The 19,757-nt window shown below is 54.7% G+C and overlaps 2 protein-coding genes across 4 annotated transcripts in view; both read right to left on the reverse strand.

Annotated features, from left to right (window-relative positions):
• Positions 1–2,710, reverse strand: part of DGKZ (diacylglycerol kinase zeta) — a 44,242-nt gene extending 41,532 nt beyond the window's left edge. The window contains exon 1 of one of the 2 annotated variants that reach the window (XM_037838612.1): positions 2,051–2,710. In XM_037838612.1, the coding sequence (XP_037694540.1) occupies positions 2,051–2,262 (212 nt within the window). In that variant the 5' untranslated portion in view covers positions 2,263–2,710. The remainder of the gene's footprint in view (positions 1–2,050) is intronic. The other variant, XM_037838615.1, reaches the window with a different exon arrangement.
• A 7,675-nt stretch (positions 2,711–10,385) lies between these two features.
• The window catches only part of CREB3L1 (cAMP responsive element binding protein 3 like 1), a 33,918-nt gene continuing 24,546 nt past the window's right edge, over positions 10,386–19,757 (reverse strand). The window contains exons 4-12 of one of the 2 annotated variants that reach the window (XM_037839051.1): positions 19,637–19,715; positions 17,801–17,958; positions 17,032–17,181; positions 16,812–16,870; positions 16,555–16,623; positions 14,731–14,830; positions 13,718–13,844; positions 11,278–11,545; positions 10,386–11,102 (exon numbers count right to left, since the gene is read on the reverse strand). In XM_037839051.1, the coding sequence (XP_037694979.1) occupies positions 11,066–11,102; positions 11,278–11,545; positions 13,718–13,844; positions 14,731–14,830; positions 16,555–16,623; positions 16,812–16,870; positions 17,032–17,181; positions 17,801–17,958; positions 19,637–19,715 (1,047 nt within the window). In that variant the 3' untranslated portion in view covers positions 10,386–11,065. The remainder of the gene's footprint in view (positions 11,103–11,277; positions 11,546–13,717; positions 13,845–14,730; positions 14,831–16,554; positions 16,624–16,811; positions 16,871–17,031; positions 17,182–17,800; positions 17,959–19,636; positions 19,716–19,757) is intronic. The other variant, XR_005217378.1, reaches the window with a different exon arrangement.

The following is a 19,757-nucleotide window of genomic DNA, read 5'->3' on the forward strand; positions in this document are numbered from 1 at the left end:
AGCACAGCCTGTTCTGCTGGGGTCCCATGGGCCTGGCACCTGGAAAAGCTTTGAGGGCCCCAGGCTGCTGCCTCCTGCTAAGGGCTGCCTCTGCCCTTCACACAGGGGGCACTCCTTGCCTTGATGCCCCGACCAGCTCTGGACCTCGTGCTGGGCTCCTGGCCTGACCCCAGGGTGTGAGGAGGTGCCTTGCCCAGTCTGTCCAGAGGCGACAACTGGAAAACTGCCCTGGTGCTGTCCTCTGCCATCCTCACACAGGTGACCTGGAGGCCTCCTATACCCTTCATAGCTTGGTTTTCTTGCATCTTTGGTGACCAGAGACCTCAAGTTGGAGCAGTGGAAAGGCCTCCATTCAGAAACCACCCTGGGGTAATCCCAGCCTTTGCAGTGGCCTCTGTGTGTGTGTGTGCACACCCGCAGCATCCTCCATCCCAGACCTTTCATTATTCTCTTCTCTTCATCCTCCAAGCCTCTACCCCACTGGCTCCCTTCCCAGCTCCAGATGCCGTTTGTCCCTCACCCACAGCCAAAGAAAAACCTTGAGAGTCAGCCGCTCACGTGACAGGTAAAGAACTGAGGCCCAGAGAGAGACTGTCAAGCTCAAGGACCCCAGCAAGTTGCTGACAGAAAGCAAGAATACCAGCCAAGGCTCCTGACCCCCAGGCTAATATTTCTTCCAGGAGACTACGTTCTCTGCCCCCTCCCCCTCGGCACTGCCCCCTCCCCCAGGTGATGGCTGATCTTTCAGGAGCTCTTCTATCTGTAGCCAGGAAGCATGAGACAGACGATGCCCGCCTCTCAGCCTGGTGTTCTGGAGGCAGAACTTGGAAATGGAGCCCAGTGCACCCCTGATACTTTAGACCCCAGAGAGTGAAGGCAGGGCCTGCAACAGCCTGGCCCACTTCCCACTTACTACGAGCCTCTGACCTCATGATGGTGGAGGAGCCTCCTCCCCTTCTCGTCCACCCTCCTCCAAGTGATAGAGACTAATGGCCTTATAGCCATGAAGAGTATCAGGGCCCTTGAAACTCCCAGGGCTGCACCAGTTTTATGAAGCCCCAAGAGAACCGCAGCAGCCTCAGCCACACCACAAGCCCCTGTGGTCGTAAACCTGTCCTTTCCAACCAGGTTGATGGCTTCAAGGAGTGCCCACGCCCCAGTGGCCCCGATGGCCCTGGGGCTTTAGAGGGGCAGCCAGTCCCAGGTGATGCTGTGGTCTGGTTGAGGAAGAGGAAGGTCAACTCTGCACTGGGCTGCCCCACGTCCTGATCTACCCTCTGGGTACCTTACCCACCCTCATTCCTCACTCATGTACCCCCCACCCCAGATCAGAAAAGTCGACTCGGGGGCTCACTCCAGCTGATTCCAGGGGAGCCCTTGGGCAGAGGTGGCAGAACCGGGGAGACTGGGAATTGTTCACAGGCAGAGGGGGGTTTGGCTAAGAAGATGTCAGGAGTTCGGGCGAGGGAGGGGGGCACAGGTTGTGCCACTGTAGATGCCAGTGAGAGCCTGCTGTGGCAGAGGGGTCCAGGAGGGGAGGCCTTTCCCCATCTCTCACCACAGTGGGGTCTTGGCCGTGGTGCCAGGGGGCATCTCACTCACTGCTGCAAGCCAATGACTAGTGCAGGGTCAGCCCTCAGGAAGGCTCAGGTAAGGCCTGTTGAATGAGTTGGGGGGTGGGAGGGGCTTCCCTCCTCCCCACCCAGAAGATGGGCCAAGGGGGGGTCTCTTTAGCTCTCCCCAGCAGATGGAGGGCAAGGACCAAGCCTCCTTGGTTGTCTGTCCCCTGGGCACCTTAGTTCAGTGCCTGCTACACAGTGAGCACTAAGGAAAGCTCTGTTGAATGAATAGAGCTTTGCATTTTATCCAGAGAAGGGGTCCCAGAAACTCCCCCTTTCCTCTGCACAGGACGGGCAGAGACACGGCAGTTATTTCTGAAGCCCCAGCGCCTCGAGCCGTGCCCGGCCAGCGGCGGGCTTTCAGTGACCGCTTGTTGAATGTCCAATGAACAGAGGAGTGGTCTCAAGCCTTGCGCCCCCATCCTCCTTACCTGTAAGACACCTGCTTTCGAAGGTGCATCTGGCTGAACCGCTCCTCCACCGGGGGCCCAGCGGCCATGCCCCGGGACCCCTCCGGCCACGGCTGCGGGACCTCGGCCTCCTCCCCTCGCCGGCAGCGTCGCCGCACCACCTCCTCCTCGGCTGCCCGGCCGCCGCCAGCCCCGTCCCCGCGGGGTCCTCCGCCGCCCGGGCCCTCGGCCATCCTGCGGCCGCCCTTTTCCCCGCGGCTCCCGCGGCCTGTCGGGCTCCTCCGGCTAAAGTTCAGAGTCTCCTTTCCTCCCGGGTCGGGGGGCGCGAGGCGGGGAGCGAGGAACGCGCTGGATCCCGCGCGTCCCTCCCGACGCCGAGGCTCAGACGACGGGAGCAGCGGGCTGCTGGGCGCTGCGCCTGGAAAAGGCCGGCTAGGGTCCTCTCGCGCCCCGGGAAGGGCCCTGCGGGCGTCGGGGTGCTGCGTCGTGCGCGTTGGGGGCGCCCCTCGGACGGCTGGAGGCGGAACGCTAGCGGAGCGGGAGCCGGGCGGAGCGCGCTCCTGCAGCCACCGCCGCTGCCGAGCACCGGTGTGTCACCTTAGAGCCACTGGCCAGCCCGCGGGGCCCCGGGGAGGGGGGCGCTCCGCCCAGCCAGTCCGGCTCGGGGCACCGAGGTAGCGAGCCCGGCGCAGCCGGTGGCGGGCACGAACTCTGCCCGGGGCGCGGGGTCAGAGCTGTGGGCCGCTCGCCCCCGCCCACCTCTGCGCCGGCCGCCCCCGTACCCGGCGGCTCGGCAGCTGCCAATCATCGCCCCGCCCGTCACTCAGCGGCGGTGATGCGCCCCCTCTCGTCCCGCGCTTTCCGGCTCCGGCATTCGCGGCAGCGGCGGGCAGGTTGCAGGGAGGGGGGCGCGGGGGCGGTGACTTGAGCCGGCTTTAACTCCGTCGGCGCCATCGGGATTTAGAGACCCAGTTGGATTTGGGGAAGGGGCGTAGGAAGGGGCACTTACCCAGGGAGACCTTGAATTGGGGGATGATCGCCGGTGATACTTTCTCGGCCCAGAGCTCTTCTGGATCATGTTGGCAGAGGGTGGGGTTGGTGGAGGGTGGGTAGAGACCTCTGCGACCACTGGAGCTCCTCAGCCTCCTCAAGGCCCGGCTGCCTGCTGTGACCCGCGCTCCTGAAGCTGCAGAGGCAGAGTCTCCCAGAGAGTTCAGTCAGCCTCCTGCGTCAGGGGCCTGAAGCTAATGGGAGAGGGGAGAAGCCGACTCAGGAAAGAAGGCTCCTTGGGGTCCATCTTGGACGCCCCCTCTTCTTCCCCCTCCAGATCTTATGGCATGCCCTCTTTGCATCATTTCCTCTTGTCCTTGGACAAGAACCTTACATCTGGACCATGGTGGGACCCTGACTGACTTCTCAGTTTTAACCCCTCCTATTCATGGCCCCAAACTCATCTTTTTGAAGTGGATGTTTGACCATAGCATTTACTCTCCCCCTGTAGTATTCAGTGGCTCCCCCTTGCCTATATTTTAACCTGGCATGCAATGCCTGCCCTAATCTTCCTGCATCCTATCGAATCCTATTGTCCAGCCTCATCCGTTTGTGCTCCATATTTGGAGATTGTTCAGGCTGAACTGCCCATCTGAAACCTCCTACTGTGGAAGTCCTACTCAAGTTCTGAGGCTCAGCTCAAAAGCCTCCTTTTCCAAGAGGTCTCCCTGGATGGCTGCAGTTGAAAGGCACTCTCCTTCCTCCTAGCCCCGAATTGCCCTCTGCACATTGAGTCTAGTCTGTGGCTTATTTCCCACACTGATTGTGAGCCCCAGAAGGTGAAGCCAGACTCACAGAGGTGGCGAATGGGTTACAAAGGGGGCCACCTGTGCCACCCAAGACCCCTCCAAATCTTAGGAGGCCTCCCTGCTCTCCTGGTGCCTGGAGTATGTTCCCTTCTCTGTTCCTCCTCCTATGGGATGCCTGTCCATTCTACAAGGCCCATCTCAAGTGCCACACCCCCCATGAAGCCCTCTCTGATACCCCACTACAGATGCTATCTCCCTCCTTCAGCCCTGTAACTATTTCCCTGGGCTCCTCCTAGTTCTCCTCTTCACATTCTAACAATAACTAACACCCCATTTGATCCTTGCCACAACCCTGGGTGGTTAGATATTATCATTTCCTCCATGTTACCATTGAAGACACTGAGTTATCAGTTAAGTGATTTGTTTGCTCAAGATGGCTCAGCAGTGAGTGATGGGGCCAGGATTTAAAATCTGGGTCTTCTAGCACCAGAACTCATACTCTTTTCCTAACCACCGTAGCAGCTTCATGTTGGCCTCGGTTTCCCTTTAGTCTGTAAATTCCCTAAGGGCAGAGAGAGGCCTGATTCAGCTCTCCTTCCACCTCTCTCCTTATTCAGCAATCTCTCATTGGATGAATGGAAATGCATTAAATTTCTTGGCCACAGAGTAGCTTCCTCCCTAGAGCCAAGTTCTAAAGAAGTCTTGCTGTTGGAGGAGTTGGAGGAGCCCCGGCCTCCTAGCTGCCCTTGGGAGTGCCCTTCTAGGATTCTTGGTTCCTATTTCCAAGCGGCCAGGTTCAGGGTAGCCTCCTATACCATGAATTATGGTAGTTCCGCTGAGCTTGACATTCTCTTACCAGCTGCCTAGCCACTGGGTTTCCAGGTTGGTTTTTGTTTAGCTCTTTCCTGCCGTGCTTTCCCTACTCAATCTGTTTTGAAAGTGAGGCTTCTCTGCTCTGTCCTCACACTTCCCCATTTAGGACCAACTGCCTACTGCATTATCTTTTAGCTGTGGCCCCACCCTCTTTCCAAGAATCCGAGGTAGAAATGAAGGACCCCTCCTGACCAGCTCAACCCCCTGGCTGCAGCCTCCATCAGCTGGAGCTCACTCTAAACACCTCCAGACCATCATCTCTGTGCTCAGAAAATGGCTAGTGTCTCTTGAGTGTTGACTGCATAAATGACCTTGTGCTAAGAAATTTATTTGCAAGCTTTCATTGATCCCTTACAGCAACTTTAAGGAGGATGGGTGTGCCAGTTTGAATATATTGTGTCCCCCAAATGCCATTATCTTTGATGTAATCTTGTGTAGGCAGATGTAATCAGTGTTGATTAGTTGTAATTCTTTGAGTGTTTCTTTGGAATGTGCCCCACCCAGCTGTGGGTGATGACTCTAATTGGATAATTTCCATTCCAATGGGTGGGTCTTGATCAGTGGAGCCATATAAATGAGCTGACAGGCAGAGGGAACTCAGTGCAGCTGTGAGTGATGTTTTGAAAAGGAGCTATAGCCAAGAGGGACACTTTGAAGAAAGCACAGGAGCTGCAGATGAGAGACAGTTTGAAGATGGCCGTTGAAAGCAGACTCTTGCTCCGGAGAAACTAAGAGAGGACAAACACCCCAAGTGCAACTAAGAGTGACATTTTTGAGGAACTGCAGCCTAGAGAGGAACGTCCTGGGAGAAAGCCATTTTGAAACCAGAACTTTGGAGCAGACGCCAGCCACGTGCCTTCCCAGCTAACAGAGGTTTTCCAGACACCACTGGCCATCCTCCAGTGAAGGTACCCGATTGCTGATGTGTTACCTTGGACAATTTATGGCCTTAAGACTGTAACTGTGTAACCAAATAAACCCCTTTTATAAAAGCCAATCCATCTCTGGTGTTTTGCATTCCAGCAGCATTAGCAAACTAGAACAATGGGTAAATTTACAGATGACACAAGAATGCTTTGAGAGGTTTTGTAACTTGCCAAGGTCACAAACTCAAGTGCAGCGAGGATAACAGGGCCCATGCTCTTATCTGCCCCTCTCATGACAAGGCAACTCAGACTCCTTTGGAGCTAAAGACCCAAGGGGCACCTGTTACCTACATTGGATGGGTGCCCAATTTGGCCCAATGGCTCCTGGGGTCATCCAGCCCCTCTGGATTGGAACCCTGCCTTGGCCCATCCCAGTTCTGAGCACTGTGCACAGCTGCTCTCCCTGTTGTCCAGAGCTTTGGTTTCCAGGTGGAACAAAGGGTTTGTTGTAGCAATCTGTTGCGGGGTGACTGGCACTGTGAAAGCTATCGCATGTGTGTGCTGCAAAAGCGGGCTGCCAGGGCTAACAATAGTGTGTGGAGGCTGCTGCTCCATCTCTGGGGACACATTGGGACACTCCCCCCTCAAGGTTGGTGACATATGGCACTGAGGAGTGGAATGTCAACGGAGGGCTTATGTGTGTGGATTATCCTGCATCCTAACACAGGCTGGAAAGACTCTGGGATGGACTGACACAGGGTGGGGATTGCAGATGACTGTGCTTTGACCAGCTCACCAAACCCTGGGCACTCTGAGTTAGTTGCTGCAGGGAGCCCCAGTGTTCTTGGGACTTGTGCAAGAACAAAAAAACAGGGATGGAGTGGAGAGGCGTGTTGAGAGGAGAGGGGAAAGCATGCTGGAATGGGAGATGGAGAGCTGGAGCTTTGAAACCAAACAGACCTGTGTCCAAATACCAGCTTTGCCCCTTATTAGGCTGCATGACCTTGGTCAAGTAATTTCACCTCTCTGAACGTCAGTTTCCTCATCTCTAAAGTGGAAATAAAAATATCCAGCCCTTAGGATTGTTTTGAGTCCTAACTGGGTTATGTAATAAAGCCCTCAGATCAATGCCTGGCACGTGGTAGCTGATCAATAAGTAGGAGAGTGCTAGGTGTCACCCCCTTTCAGGTCAGGAGCTGTGTGTTGTTTGTGCCTCACAGTGAGCAGGGCACCATGCACATAAAGTGCCTTACATGTTTGTTAAATGAATGAATGAATGATGAAGGGTCACACCAACAGTCAACTTCATCTCCCATTCCTCTGTGTGACTATTTCAAACTTTCCCATTCTCCCAAATTCAACTCCCACCCCAATCCTCCCCATCGCCCTCCTACTTCACAACCATCAGAGGATTCCCTCCGTTTTCTGTCTCATCACATTCTGGACCCACATTTATCTGCCCTCCCTCTCTGTCCAGGCCTCTGGTCCAAGGTGGGCCACTCTACCTGCTCCCTGGATCCCATCCCCACCCATCTCCTCATCATCTTCTGTCTATGCTGGCTCTTTGTCTTCTAGAAATAACCATATTCAACTGTTTCCCATCTGAAAGAACAGCCCCAAACCACACTTGATCACACATACATTCCCCCTCTGACTGCCACCCTCTGTCCCTTCATAGCTGAGCCTTCCTGAAAACCACCTGCACCCCCCTCCTCCCCAGTTCTCACTTCCACCCCTCCTGCTCTCGCTTCCACCCTGGCAGTGTCACATCTGTCTCAGCTCTCCTTCCAAGGTCACTGGTGACCTCCTCATCGACAAAGCAAAGGGGCACTTTGTCTCCCTCTCATCTTATGCAACCTCTCAGATGGCATCTGACTGTCTCTGCTTGAAGCACTCTCCTCCATTAGTTTCTGGGATACTCCCCCTATCCTGGTTTGTCTCTCCTCTCTGACCTCCTCCTCTCAGCCGCCTTCTTTGTTCACGCCTCTTCCTCCACTTACCTCTTAATGTCCATCTTTCCTGGAGTCCTGCCCTTATTTCGCTTCCCTTTACACAGAGTCATGGCTTTAACAGACCATCTGGATGCTGACAATTTCCAATCTCCAGCCTGGATCCTTCTCTCCCAAGTCCTAGACTTATATCTTCATGGGAACATTCTATCAACAATACAAACGCCAGGATGTGCTAAAATGAATTCTTAGCTTTCTCTCCAAACCTGCTCTTCCTCCTGAATTCCCTGTCTTGGGGGACTATCTCATTATCCACCCAGCCCCCCACATCAGACACCTAAACGTCCTCCCAGACTCTGCCCTCTCTCCCTCACCCCACAGCCAATTTGATGCCAATTAACTCATTATTGCTGGAATCTGGCTCATCCTCTCTGCCCACTCTCGGAGTCTCCGGACTGGCAAATCTGATTATCTCACTCTCCAGTTTAAAAGTATTCAGTGGCACCCCATCACCTTTGGGATAGAGTGTTCTCCCTGTAGACCCCTTCCTTTAGGGCTGTGCTTTTCATCAGGGCCCAGACTAGGTGAGGCTGAGGGACCAAGCTGGGTGCTGAGGGTGAAAATTTGAGGCACTCATTCCCAGGGAAGTGCAAGTGTCCCTTAAATTTTGTACCCTAGGCACCTGCTTTCCTCACCCTGGTCCTGGCCCTGCTTTCCATGGCTCCATCTTTTGCATTTGCCGTTCTCTCTGCCCCAGACACTCTTCTACCCTAATGAATCTTCTACCCTTACCCTTCTCTTCCTTACCAACTCCTACTCATCCATTAAGACTCAGTTCAAGGGTCACCTCCTGCAGGCAGCCTTCTCTGACCTCCCAAATCTGAATTACATGACACTCTGCTGTGCCGCCTCAACATCCTTTGCACCCCTTAATCACTGCTCTACACCCCAATTGCTGGTCTACTCCTCAGCCCCTACAACCAGCCTGGGGACCTTTGGGGGCTATTTGTTGAATGACTGATGAAGGGAATGGATGAATCAATCAGGAAAGGGGGTTGTGCAAAAAGCTATTGTTAATAATAATAATAACTTGGGATCCAGATTCCGGGTCTTGAATGGCCTTGCAATAAAGGCCTGCCTGTTCTAGCAGTTAGAACTGATCCCTAGAGGTGGTCAAGCCGAGGCTGGATCAGGGAAGGGGCATAGAGGATGGCGCCTGATGGCCAGTTCTGAGGTTCCATAATTCTGTCTGGTTTCAACCAGATATTCTCCTGGTGGGCAGCTGGTATAAGTGCTATCCCACCACCACGCCTCCTGCTTCTGTGTATGAAAGTATCCTCCCTTCATGATGAAGTCCAAATGCCTTAGTAAGGCATTCAAGTTCACCTGGATCTGGCTCCAGCTCACCTGTCCAGGCTCAACTCTTAGCATCCCTGCCCTCTGCCTTCTGGCTATTCTGAATAAATTGAATTTTCTTGAAGTTTCCTTTCTCTCCTGCCTTGGCAGCCTTTGCCCAGGCACTTCTTTCTTCCTGGAATGCCCCTTTCCTCTTTCCTGCCTGTTTCCACCAGTCATTCATGTCACCTCCTCCAGGGAGCCCTTGATGCTCAAGTCTGGGTGGGGCACCCTCCTCTGTGCTATAATAGCACCTCACTTGGCCCTTTAGAACAGTGCAATGATATTGCCTAGATACAGATAGCTCATGTTTATCATGTGCTCACTGTGTGCTGGGCCCTGTACAATTTACCTTGTTGAATCCCCACAACAGCCCCAGGCATTGGACATTATATCCCCTTTCAAAATGGAGAAATGGAGGCCCAGAGAGATGCACATTACATAGTGTATTTGTTTCCCATGCTGCGTAACAAAGTACCACAAATGTAGCAGCAAACAAACAAAAAAACCACACACAACATGCATTTGTTATTTCAGTTTCTGCGGATCAGTTCTAGTTAGTTAAGCTGGGTCCTCTGCACAGGGTCTTACAAGTCTCCAGTCCAGGCATTGGCCAGACTATGTTCTTATCTGGAGTTTAGGGTTCTCTTCCAAGCTAATTCAGGTTGTTGGCAGAATTTGATTCCTTGCCACTGTAGGTCCGAGGGCCTCAGCTCCTAGAGGCTGCCCCTCTCCACACAATTCACAAGCCTGTTTGTTTTTTCAAGGCCAGCAGCAGACTCTTTCTTCAGGAAGGTTCCAGTCCCTCCTTTAGGACACTCACCTGATTAAGTCAGGCCCACCCTTCAGTTATTTCAAAATCCACTGATTTGGAACCTTAATTACTTCCACAAAAATCTCTTTGCTTTTGCTGAATAATATAATCTAATTGTGGGAGTAATCTCCCACCCTAATCACGGGTTCCCACCATACCCAAGGGGAGGGGATTACACTGGGTTTGTACACGAGGGTTGGGAATTCTGCTTCTCACACAGAGCTAGCAAGTGGCAGCTCCAAGATTTGAGCTCAGCTCTTCTTACTCTGAAGTTTGTGCCTTTAATCCAGCTAAGGCAAAGGATACAAAGCCCAAGAAATTGGCAGGTCTTAGGAGGACCAAACTGAATGTTCAATACCTGTAGTTCCCATCCCCGAAGGATGGGAGTGTGGCTTAGGTGCCTGTCTGCTCTGCACCCAGCAGTAGGAGGTACTCGGAGAAGCCTTGGGCTGGGAGAACTGCGGCAGAATTCTTTGACTATCTAGTTTGAATTCTGCACCTGGCTGGGAGAGGAAGGTCCAAAAGCAATGCCTTTTTCATACTTCTCCCTGCCCCCACAACCACCCAGAAAATAAAATAAACTTCCCTTTCCCACTCCCCATCCCTCAGACCCCCGTGCCCCCCAAAGAAAGGTACAAAGTCAGGGATTGATGCTGAATCTTTTTTTTTTTTTTTGATTTTGCTTTCTTAAAGCATGTGCTGAGCTGATAGTTGGAGCAGTTTGGCAATTAAAAAGGCCCAGCGGCTTGGGCAGTGGCAGGGGGGAGGCCAGGGAACAGCAAAGCCCGCACTAAATTCATAAAATATAAAACAAGGGAGGGGAGAAGGAAGGAGGGAGACTTGTAAAATACAATATCTTAGGGGATGGGGAATAATAAAAAATAAGGTTCATTATTTACAAACAATTTCTGTTCTTGGTCTCTGTACAGTGGGAGGTGGGGTGAGGGGCGTGTGTGTGTGTGTGTGTGTGTGTGTGTGTGTGTGTGTCTCAGTGTGTATGCTGGCTTGTGAATGGGGGCAGGGAGGCAGTGGTTGTGTTGGTCATTGTGAGAAAGGAGGACGGGTGGCCCAGTGAGAGGCTGATCTGAGAAGGACGGATGGCTATGGGGGGGAGGAGTGAGAGCGGAGTGGCCGGCCCAAGGGAGCGGTCCAAATGTTGAGGTGACAAGAGAGGCCCCAGCCAAGAATGGGGCGAAGAGCTGGGGAGAAGTGGATCCCCTTGGCCTGGGATTGTAACCCCCCAGGGGGCAGGGGTGTGAGCCGGATCCGGGTTGGTGAGCAAGACATCCCTTCTTCTGGGTGCCGGGGGGTACATCCTGGGTCCTGGGTCTTGGCACGGGCTAGGAGAGTTTGATGGTGGTGTTGGGGCCCAGCTCCCTGGAGAGAGAAGAGAAGCCAGTGATGCTGGGGCAGGGAGAGGGTGCTGCAGGCCTAGTCAGGATATGGGAGGGATAGGACCTTGGGGGTGTGTGTGGCTGATGTGGGGATCAGGGGTGGGCAGAGAGCAGGTGGAGTCTGGGACCCCCTGGGCAAGGTAGGGGTCCCCACCCACCTCTCGTGGAACCACTCCTTGGGATGGGAGAAGTCGGGGCCGGTGCCGTTTCTGCCGACGTCCTCTGGCCAGGCCTTACTCAGGTACTTGGTGGTCTCGTGGCTGCTGTCCAGATGGTCGTGCTTCAGGTGGTCCTGGGGCCGCTGCTCCGCTGGCCCCCCTGGCTTGATTTCCCAGCCATCTGGGGGCTCCACGGGCAGCAGGGCGCTGGGGCTATCCTCCCACGAGCCCGTCCCCTCATCGTAGAACAGGAGGCTTCGGGAGGGCACTGGAGGGGGAGCGCAGGGTCAGCCGTGGTGCCAAGGGACACTCCTCCCCCCCTTCTCATCCTGGCCACCGTCACAGCCTGGTAGTTGAGGACAAGGGCCCTGGAATCTTACAGGCTGGATTTGAACCCGGCTCTAATGCTTCCTAGCTGTGACCTTGGGTGAGTCACATAGTTTGCTTTAACTTTTCTGAGCCTCAGTGTGCTCATCTGTGAAATAAAGATGCCAGGGGCAACCTCACAGAAGTAAGAAGATTGAGTAAGTGACCCAGGGGAAGTGACTGAAATCGCTTTTAACAAGCACTCAGGAAATGTTAGCTCTCCCTTAACAGAGGGTACCCGGTAGGGGCATCAGGAGATTTGGGTTCTAATTACACCTCACTTCATATAAGACCTGAGTCCATCTCTTCCCCCATTCTAGACTACTTTGTCCTTCAGGGAAAGGAAAGAAGAAAACAAGCATTTTTTGGACACCTACTGTGTGCTAGGCATTGTGCAAGGCCCTTTAGCCCATATCAATGTGTTCAAATCTTACGGAGACACCTGGGAATGAGAATGTGCTTAGCCCATTTCTCAGACTGGGCATTTGAAGCTCCAAGCTGCTAAGGCAAGGCGTCCCATGTTGGAAGGCACAGAAGGTGGGATTCAAACCCAGATCTGCCCGGCTACAGCATCCATCTTTTCCCCACCGCCACCCTTCCAGCTCTCACGGCTCTGACTGAAGAGTCTATGTGCACGGCACTCCCTGGAATTGTGGAATTCACCTACTGGCTCTGACCACGCTTCTGTAAACCTGCCTGCTCCAAAGCTGTCTCCTCCCCAAGGTGCCCTCTTCCTCCCTCCAACTGTGTTCACACTGGGGAGCTCCTTTATTCCCTCCTCCAACTCCTGCTTTGTCTAGTGGCGCCTTCCCCCATCCCACCTTCCATCCCCTCCTCCCCACTGCCTCCCTCGATCTCCACACGGGTCTCTCTGCCTTTGGAAAAACGGACACATGGCTCTCAAGTCCTTGCATCCTTGCTGCCCACCCTGTTCTCTCTTTCTCCAGCCGCACTGCATCCACTTCCTCTCCCCCTAACCCTCCCCACGCTGGCTTCCTTCCTTCAAGGTCATGCTCGTTCTTGCTCATCCTCCCTGCGGAATCCCTCCTTGAAACTCACTCTTCCCTAATCTCCTCTCTCTCTGACTTTCCATCTGTTTCCTCTCCCTCCTCCTGTCATGCCAGAGAAGTCATTCCTGGTAAATGACGAAGGACTGTCTGGAATGTCTGGAAGTTCCTCTGTAGGTCTACCTGAAGTATCTTCTGCCTCTGAAATCCACACTACTCTTTGCTTCAGGCCCCTATCCTGGTTCTTGCCTTTGCCACCCCTGTGTCTTTTCTCTCAGCGTGTGAGCTCTTCCAAAAGGGAGAGAGCGTGCCCATTCTGTAAGCCGCTGTGCAGCGCCAGATGCGGTGCCAGGAGCTGTCCTGCACCAGCTCGTTTCCGCCTCACAACAATCACGCTTGGTAAGTGTGGAACTGTAACTCCCATTTTCCAGATGAAGAAATTAAAGTTGACAGAGCTTAAGACTCGGTCCCAAGATCATACAGTTAGCAGAGGGCAGTGTCAGGTGTGACGGTTGCTACAGCTCCACGCGCTTAACCACTGCACCTCCCGGCCCCTCACAGGAAGGGCAAATATCTGGCCCCGTGCCACTGCTCCCCCTCCTCCACCACAGCAGACATTACCAGTGGGTCATGGCACGCCTTCCTGGTGGTTCTGAGTGCTGCCTCGGAGTCCTTCTCAACACAGGCTCCAGGCAGCCACCATCCCCTTATTTGCCCTTGAGCTGCAACTCATTTGCTATCCCAGAAGGGAAATACTGATGGTGCTTAGCAGATGCCCCATAACCACTGGGGGCCTGGACCAGAACAGCTCTGCTCTCCCCTAACCCCACCTCCCCCAAGCTCCTCCTGAGACTGTCTGGGAATTAGGAGCTCCGCAGACTAGTTTCAATTCTACTGCTAATATTGAACGAATCATAGGCCCTCTTTGGGCCTCAGTTTCCCATCTGCAAAATGAGGAGGGAGAATGAGATGAGAACAACCCCAAACTTGGTTCCTCGCTCATGTCTGGCTTCCACCCAAAAGCTGGGGCTGGGGGAGGGCAGCCGGCAGGACCAGAGGGCACTCACTCTGACTGGCCGTGTAGACGCTGTCAGTGGGCACGGGGTCTTCCTTCACAGTGTGGGAGCTGGAGGAGAACTCGGGGAGGCAGGGCACCAGGGAGCCCAGCACCAGAACGAAGCACAATGCCGCCACCTGGTGGTCGGGGGGTGGGGTGGCGTCAGACCCGGAACGGAGAGGGGCTGCAATCCCTGCTGTCCCCAGGCCTCCTCCCCAAAACCAATGGGTGCAAAAGGCTCAGTGTTTTTCCAAGAACACAGCTCGTGGAGGCAGCCTCCCTCTACAGTGGGGTTTCCCACTCTGTCTGGAGAAGGTGGAGGCTGCCTGGGCTGTTATTCTCCAGCCCATTGTAGGGGGACTGTCACAAGGCAGCACTGGAAAAAAGAGGCAAGCAGCCAATGTGGCCATCACCTACAGGGTGGAGGAGCCAGGAGAAGGAAGGAAGGGGAAGGTGGAGGTGGAGGTTGGGAGAGGGGACAGGACGTATCTCCACACCAGATTTTCAGCCAAAGGAGGAGATCAGAATCACGGAGCCCACAGTAATGCCTACCCCCTGACAGGACCCCAGATGGCCTGTGAACGACTATCCAGGAGGCAACAGGCTGTCCATTTCAGGGAGGATGGAAGACAGAGTGGCAGACGCCTGAGCCACACTCTGGGCAGGCACCCCTTTGGGTTTCTAGGAATTTGCTCAGCTCCCTACCATCCATTCGAGGAAGAACAAAGCCCAGGCTTCCCTGCACTTGCCCCAGCCCTTCATAGGTGGCCTGTGGAGGGACCTGCCTCACCGTCCCCTAACTGGGTTCACTGGAGTCATTAGACCATCTACACCTGTGTTAGAACTGGGCAGAGAAGGTCCATGTTCTAGAAGGCTCCATGGGCTCCATGAAGGAGGAGCCAGCACACCAGGTGCTGCGATGGTTTGCCCATGGTGACGTTGCCCACCATATCATCAATGCCTTAATGCCCGGCCCAGGGAAGTGTTGTCCCCCTGCAGCCCTGTGGAGGGGGCAGCACCTACCATGAGGCAGGTCCCGGTCTGGGTGGCGGCCATCTTGTAAGGCCTGGAGATCTTGTTTGTCACCAGGCTCTGGAGTTTTTGCAGCTGCTGGAGCAGGGTCCTGAGGAGAACACAGCAGTCACCCGGGAGGCTCTGACCCAGGGGGCATCTCTGCCTCCCAGAGCTCTCCCGGGGGTGACCTGAGCAAGCTCCATTCAAGACAGTAGAGGTCACCTCCCACTTGGCTCCTCTGCCGTATGGCTGGGACACCTGGGGCCTGCCTCATGGTGAATGGGTGGCCCATCCTATGGGAGCCCAGGGTGCCCTGTCAGCTCCTGGCCAAAATGGAGGTGGGAGGGCACCCACCCCTCTAGGACTGAGGTCAGCCTTCCTTGGCTTACCCACAGCAGTCACAGGTAAACTGGCCCTCCCTCCCTTACACCCCAGAACACCATGAGCTGATAATGAATGGGCACGTTTGACACGGTCCCTGGTACATAGTGCATGTTCAATAAATGGCAGCTATTAATTTTTAAATTTTATTGCTGTTTTTGCTCTTTTCATAGCACCTTAACACTTCATTTCCTTATAGGTTTCCACATTTGTCTCCTTTGCTAACGATGGGCTCCCTGAGGACCGGGTCCCCACCTGCTGTGGAATCCTGGGGTGAACAAGTTTGTGCAATCATCTCTTTCCTCCACTCAGCCTGGCAGGTGGGGCTGCAGTTCCCAAAATGGACAGCAGGTGGCAAAATACCTCCAAGGGCCTGGCCCTGCCTTGGGGCCAGAGCCAAATCTGGGCCACAAACAGAGGTGTGCACTGCCCCCCCCCCCTTTCCTGCCCCCATCCCCAGATTCTCCAGGTGAATCCAGGGAGTGGCCAGATATCCCTGGAGAAGCTGAGGGAGAAGGGGGAAAAGAAGGAAAAAGTCTTGTGTTGAACTTCAGGCTGTTGTCTTTGCTATTTTAATGAACCCCAACACTTGTCAAAATTCAGAATATCAACGACAACAGCAACGAATAAAAGCTAATGTGAATTGAGCATCATTCAGTGCCAAATGCTGAGCTGGGCACTTTACCTGCTTTCTCATTGAATCCTCCCAATAATCCTATGACAGTGCGTCTATCATGTCTATTTAGACAAAGAAACTGAGGCACAGAGAGGTTTGACAATTTGCCCAGAGTTGCATAAATGGCAGAGCCAGAGCTGTGACTTTATATTCCTACTATAGCATGCCAGGCCCCCTGCTGGTGTTCTTGCACAAATGTTTCCAAAACAATTGTGCACACACATCACCTAAGGACCTTGTTAAAAATGCAGATTCAGACTCAGTAAGTCCGGGGAGAGTCCTGAGATTCCACATTTCTAACAAGTTTGCGAGGCGTGCTTGTGCTGCCCAGGGACCTCACTTTGAATAGTGAGGCTCTCCACCAGCCGTTCGCAAACTTTCAGGTGTATCAGAATGACCTGGAGGGCTTATTAAAACCCAGATTCCCAGGGCCTCTCTCTGGAGTTTTTGATTCAGTAAGTCTGGCGTGGGGCCCAAGAATATGCATTTCTAACAAGTTCCCAGGGCATGCTACTGCTGGTCTGGGGACAATACTTTGCAAACCACTGCTGCAACCCCCTCTTTAGGCTCCTCATCCTGTATCTCTTGGTGTTACGTGCAGTTGAGGAAGGATGGGAAGCTGGGGAGGGGTAGGGTCCCAGACTGCAGGAGCCCTGTTTCTGGGTCTCTGTTACCCTGAACTCACTCCCCCCCCCCTCCCCCTGCACCTCCGAGTTATGCCAGTGCCAGGCACCGGCTGCAGAAGGGCAGGGGCTGGGCAGGATGCGGGGTCCCACCTGTTGGCATTCTCCAGGGTCTCCACCTTCTTCCACAGCTCATTGTTCTCTGACGTAAATGTCTCCACCCTGCAGGGGTCAAGCAGGCACAGGTTCAGGGGCAGCCTCCAGACTCATCATGGCTCCTCAGCCCTGCCCACCACCACCCCTCACCCGTACCCTCAGACCCAAGGCCCCGCTGACCCAGGAGAGAGGACAGGGGAGAGCAGGGCAGGCTGGGGAGTGGGGCCCAGACCTCCCCCCACCCTGACCCTTACTTCTTTTCTAGACATTCCACGTACTCCTTCTTCTTACGGCGGCTCTCCTGGGCCGAGATCTGGAAGGAGAGGCCCCAACACAGGAGTTACCACTGCTGCATATCCACTTCCAGGGCCCCCCATTTTCAGGGCTGGAATCACCAGGGTTGCACAACCCCCATCCTCCCAGGAAGCCCTCAGAAACCCCAGTGTAGGGCCAGGCCCCCAGCTCATGCTTTACCTTATTCTTGATTTTTCTCCGGACCCTCTTCAGGGCCTTCTCCTCGGCTTTGGTGAGGGGAAGTTTGGTGGGGATGGGATAGCCCTCAGCAATCAGGGTACGCTTCTCCTCCTCTGTCAGAAGCAGTGGCCCCGATGTCCCCTGTAATTTCTGCAGGAAGTGGGACATGGTGCTTAGGAACCAGATAGCCCTGGGTTCAAGTTCCAGCTCTCTGAGCTGAATCAACTCTCTGAGCCTCAGTTTCCTCATCTGAAAAAGGAGGCAGGTCTGAAGGGATCCCAATAACATGCATCAAGGGCTTGGGAGGAAGCGGGGAGCCCAGGGCGTCAGGCACTCAGTCCATTGCTTGGAAGGTCTCCCTCAACCCCACCCCCAAATCCACAGCCTCGAAGCTCACTTGTCCAGGGCCTCCTTAACGGCACCCCCTTGCACCCATCCCAGGTCTTGGGAATTAGCTCCATGTCTCCTGGGGCTTTGGAGCCCCCTGAGCACTGCTCTCCACGCAGTGCTCCCTGGAGGCAGCCTGGACCAACCCCCTGGAGGTCAGCAATGTCAAGTTCTAGTCCTGGTTCTGCCACAGAGTTAGCTTCCACAGGCCTCTGGGGTACCCTCCTCAGTTTCCTTAGAAGATTCTCCTTCCCGTCTGCCAGCAGGCATCTCTCTGGATTCTGATGGGACTAGGGACCAGGTTGAGGCTCCCCAGACCCTTCCCCTTGATGCACTCATTTGACTCCTTGCCTCCAGGGTTATTCCACCCCCGGGTCCTTACGTGGGGGGCAGTGAGGAGGGGAGAGGTGGAGATGGCCGTGGAGGAGCGGGCCATGGGCCGGGCAGGGCTGGAGGGGGGCAGAGAGTGGGGACTCTGGGAGCCGTCGCTGTCGCTGCCATGGCTGCTGGGAGGCGTCGGAGGCATCTGCACCAGGTCCTCTGTGGGGAGCGGAGGAGACGAGGTTAGCAGGGCTGCAGCCTAGGCCTGCTCTGACCTCAGGAGCTCAGCTCAGCATGTGCTGACATCTCAGAAACCAAGTCTTGAGTGTTGCCCCCATCTCTGACACCACAGAAGCCTGGCTCCTATAAAGCCTCATCCTTTGCATGGACATTACTGTTATGTCTTGAGTCCCCTCCAACCCCCCAACCCCATCTCTGGCTTCTCAGCATGCAGGGTCTTTAAGTCTTGTCCCCAGTTTGGATAACCCCAGAAGGTGACCCCCTGGGGGTCAGGCTGGATAAGCAGCAGCCTCTGCCCCACCCTTCCACTTCAAAATGTCTAGGCATCACCACTCCATGGTTTCCACTTCCAAACTCAGGGTAACAGGATGGCAGGCACTGGGCTTGCAGCAGCCCAGCTGGGAACAGTGCTCTCCCCAGCCCTCCACCCCATCCTGCTGCCGCTCTGTGGCCGTGGCACCAGGAAGACTGATGCCATGTGGGTGCTTGGGAAGAGGGCCCAGCAGGGCCTGGGCAGAGCCAAGAGGACCAGAGCCTAGATGCCAGGAGAGCACCCAGGACAGCACGGATGCCCAGACCATCCCAGTTGCTGGAAACCTGGAGCTCTACTCTGCAGAGCAGGGCTGAGGCTGGGGAGAGCAATGGCTGCATCCTTCTAGGCACGGGGCTGTCCTCTTCAGGAGTCCTCCCTCCCCCTTTGCCTATTTCAGGTGCTATACTGTAAAAAGCACTGGACTTGGAGTCAGAGAGACCTGAGTTCAAGTCCCGACTGTTGCCCCAACAACTTAACCTCTCCCAGTCTCATCTCTCTCATCTGTTGAATGGGGATGAAATGACTCCCTACCTGGAGCCATGAGGTTGCAGTATATGAAAATGCCTTCTAAATTGAAAGGTGATCTAAACTGAAAGGTGTTTTAACACTGGTCCCTTTCTGTCTTGTGTGTCTCCTGTTTTCTCTCCAAGGCTGTGAGCACCTTGAGATGAAAGTTGAGCCTCATTCATCTTTCTAAAGCTTGTGGTGCTTAGCTCAGGGCCTGGTACACAGTAGATGCTTAATCAGTGTTTGATGAATTAATGAGGTGGGATCAGAGTCAGTCAGTCTTTCTCCCTCTGGCCAATTCCAAGGCGCTTCCTCTGCCCTGTTCTGCCCTGTTCTCCCCTGTCGGGGCTGGGTGGTCCGAACGTGTGCACAAGATGCCCCAGGGATCTGTTCCCTTTGCACCCAGATCACTGCTGTGTCATTGTCGTTGGTGGCTGTGCTGTGACCCTCACTACTCTGTGATCTGTGTGGTGCAGGGATGCTTCCCCTCTGCTTTGCCGGTGCCTGAGATTGGGAGATGCCCAATGGACTCTTGCTGGACAGATGGATGGATGGCTATAGAGTGGGCTTTGGCTGGTAGCTAGGTGGGAGGGGGATTAGCAAAGCAGGCGGGAGGGTGCTGGGGTGCCGAGAATAATGATGAGTCGTAGCTTGGGTAAGAAGGGGACTGGAAGGAGGAGGAGAGTGGGATGGATGGAGAGTGGGTGGTGGGGGCTGAGATGATATTCTGGGGAAGAACGGGGTACAGAGGGGAAGGATGGACTGGCCTAGGGGAGTAGGCATTGCTGTCTGTCCAACACTGGTGAGGAAAAGGGCCCTTCCCCTGGACCCACTCACCTGGTGACACTTTGAGGAACTGGTTCACCTCCTGGGGCTCTGCTTTGATCACCGGCAGCTGTGTCATCTCTTCCGGGGCCTGGGGAAGAGACAGGCCCAGCTCCATCAGCTGTTCCCTGGG

Source organism: Choloepus didactylus, chromosome 6 (assembly GCF_015220235.1).
Source record: "Choloepus didactylus isolate mChoDid1 chromosome 6, mChoDid1.pri, whole genome shotgun sequence".
In the NCBI taxonomy this organism is placed as follows: domain Eukaryota; kingdom Metazoa; phylum Chordata; class Mammalia; order Pilosa; family Megalonychidae; genus Choloepus; species Choloepus didactylus.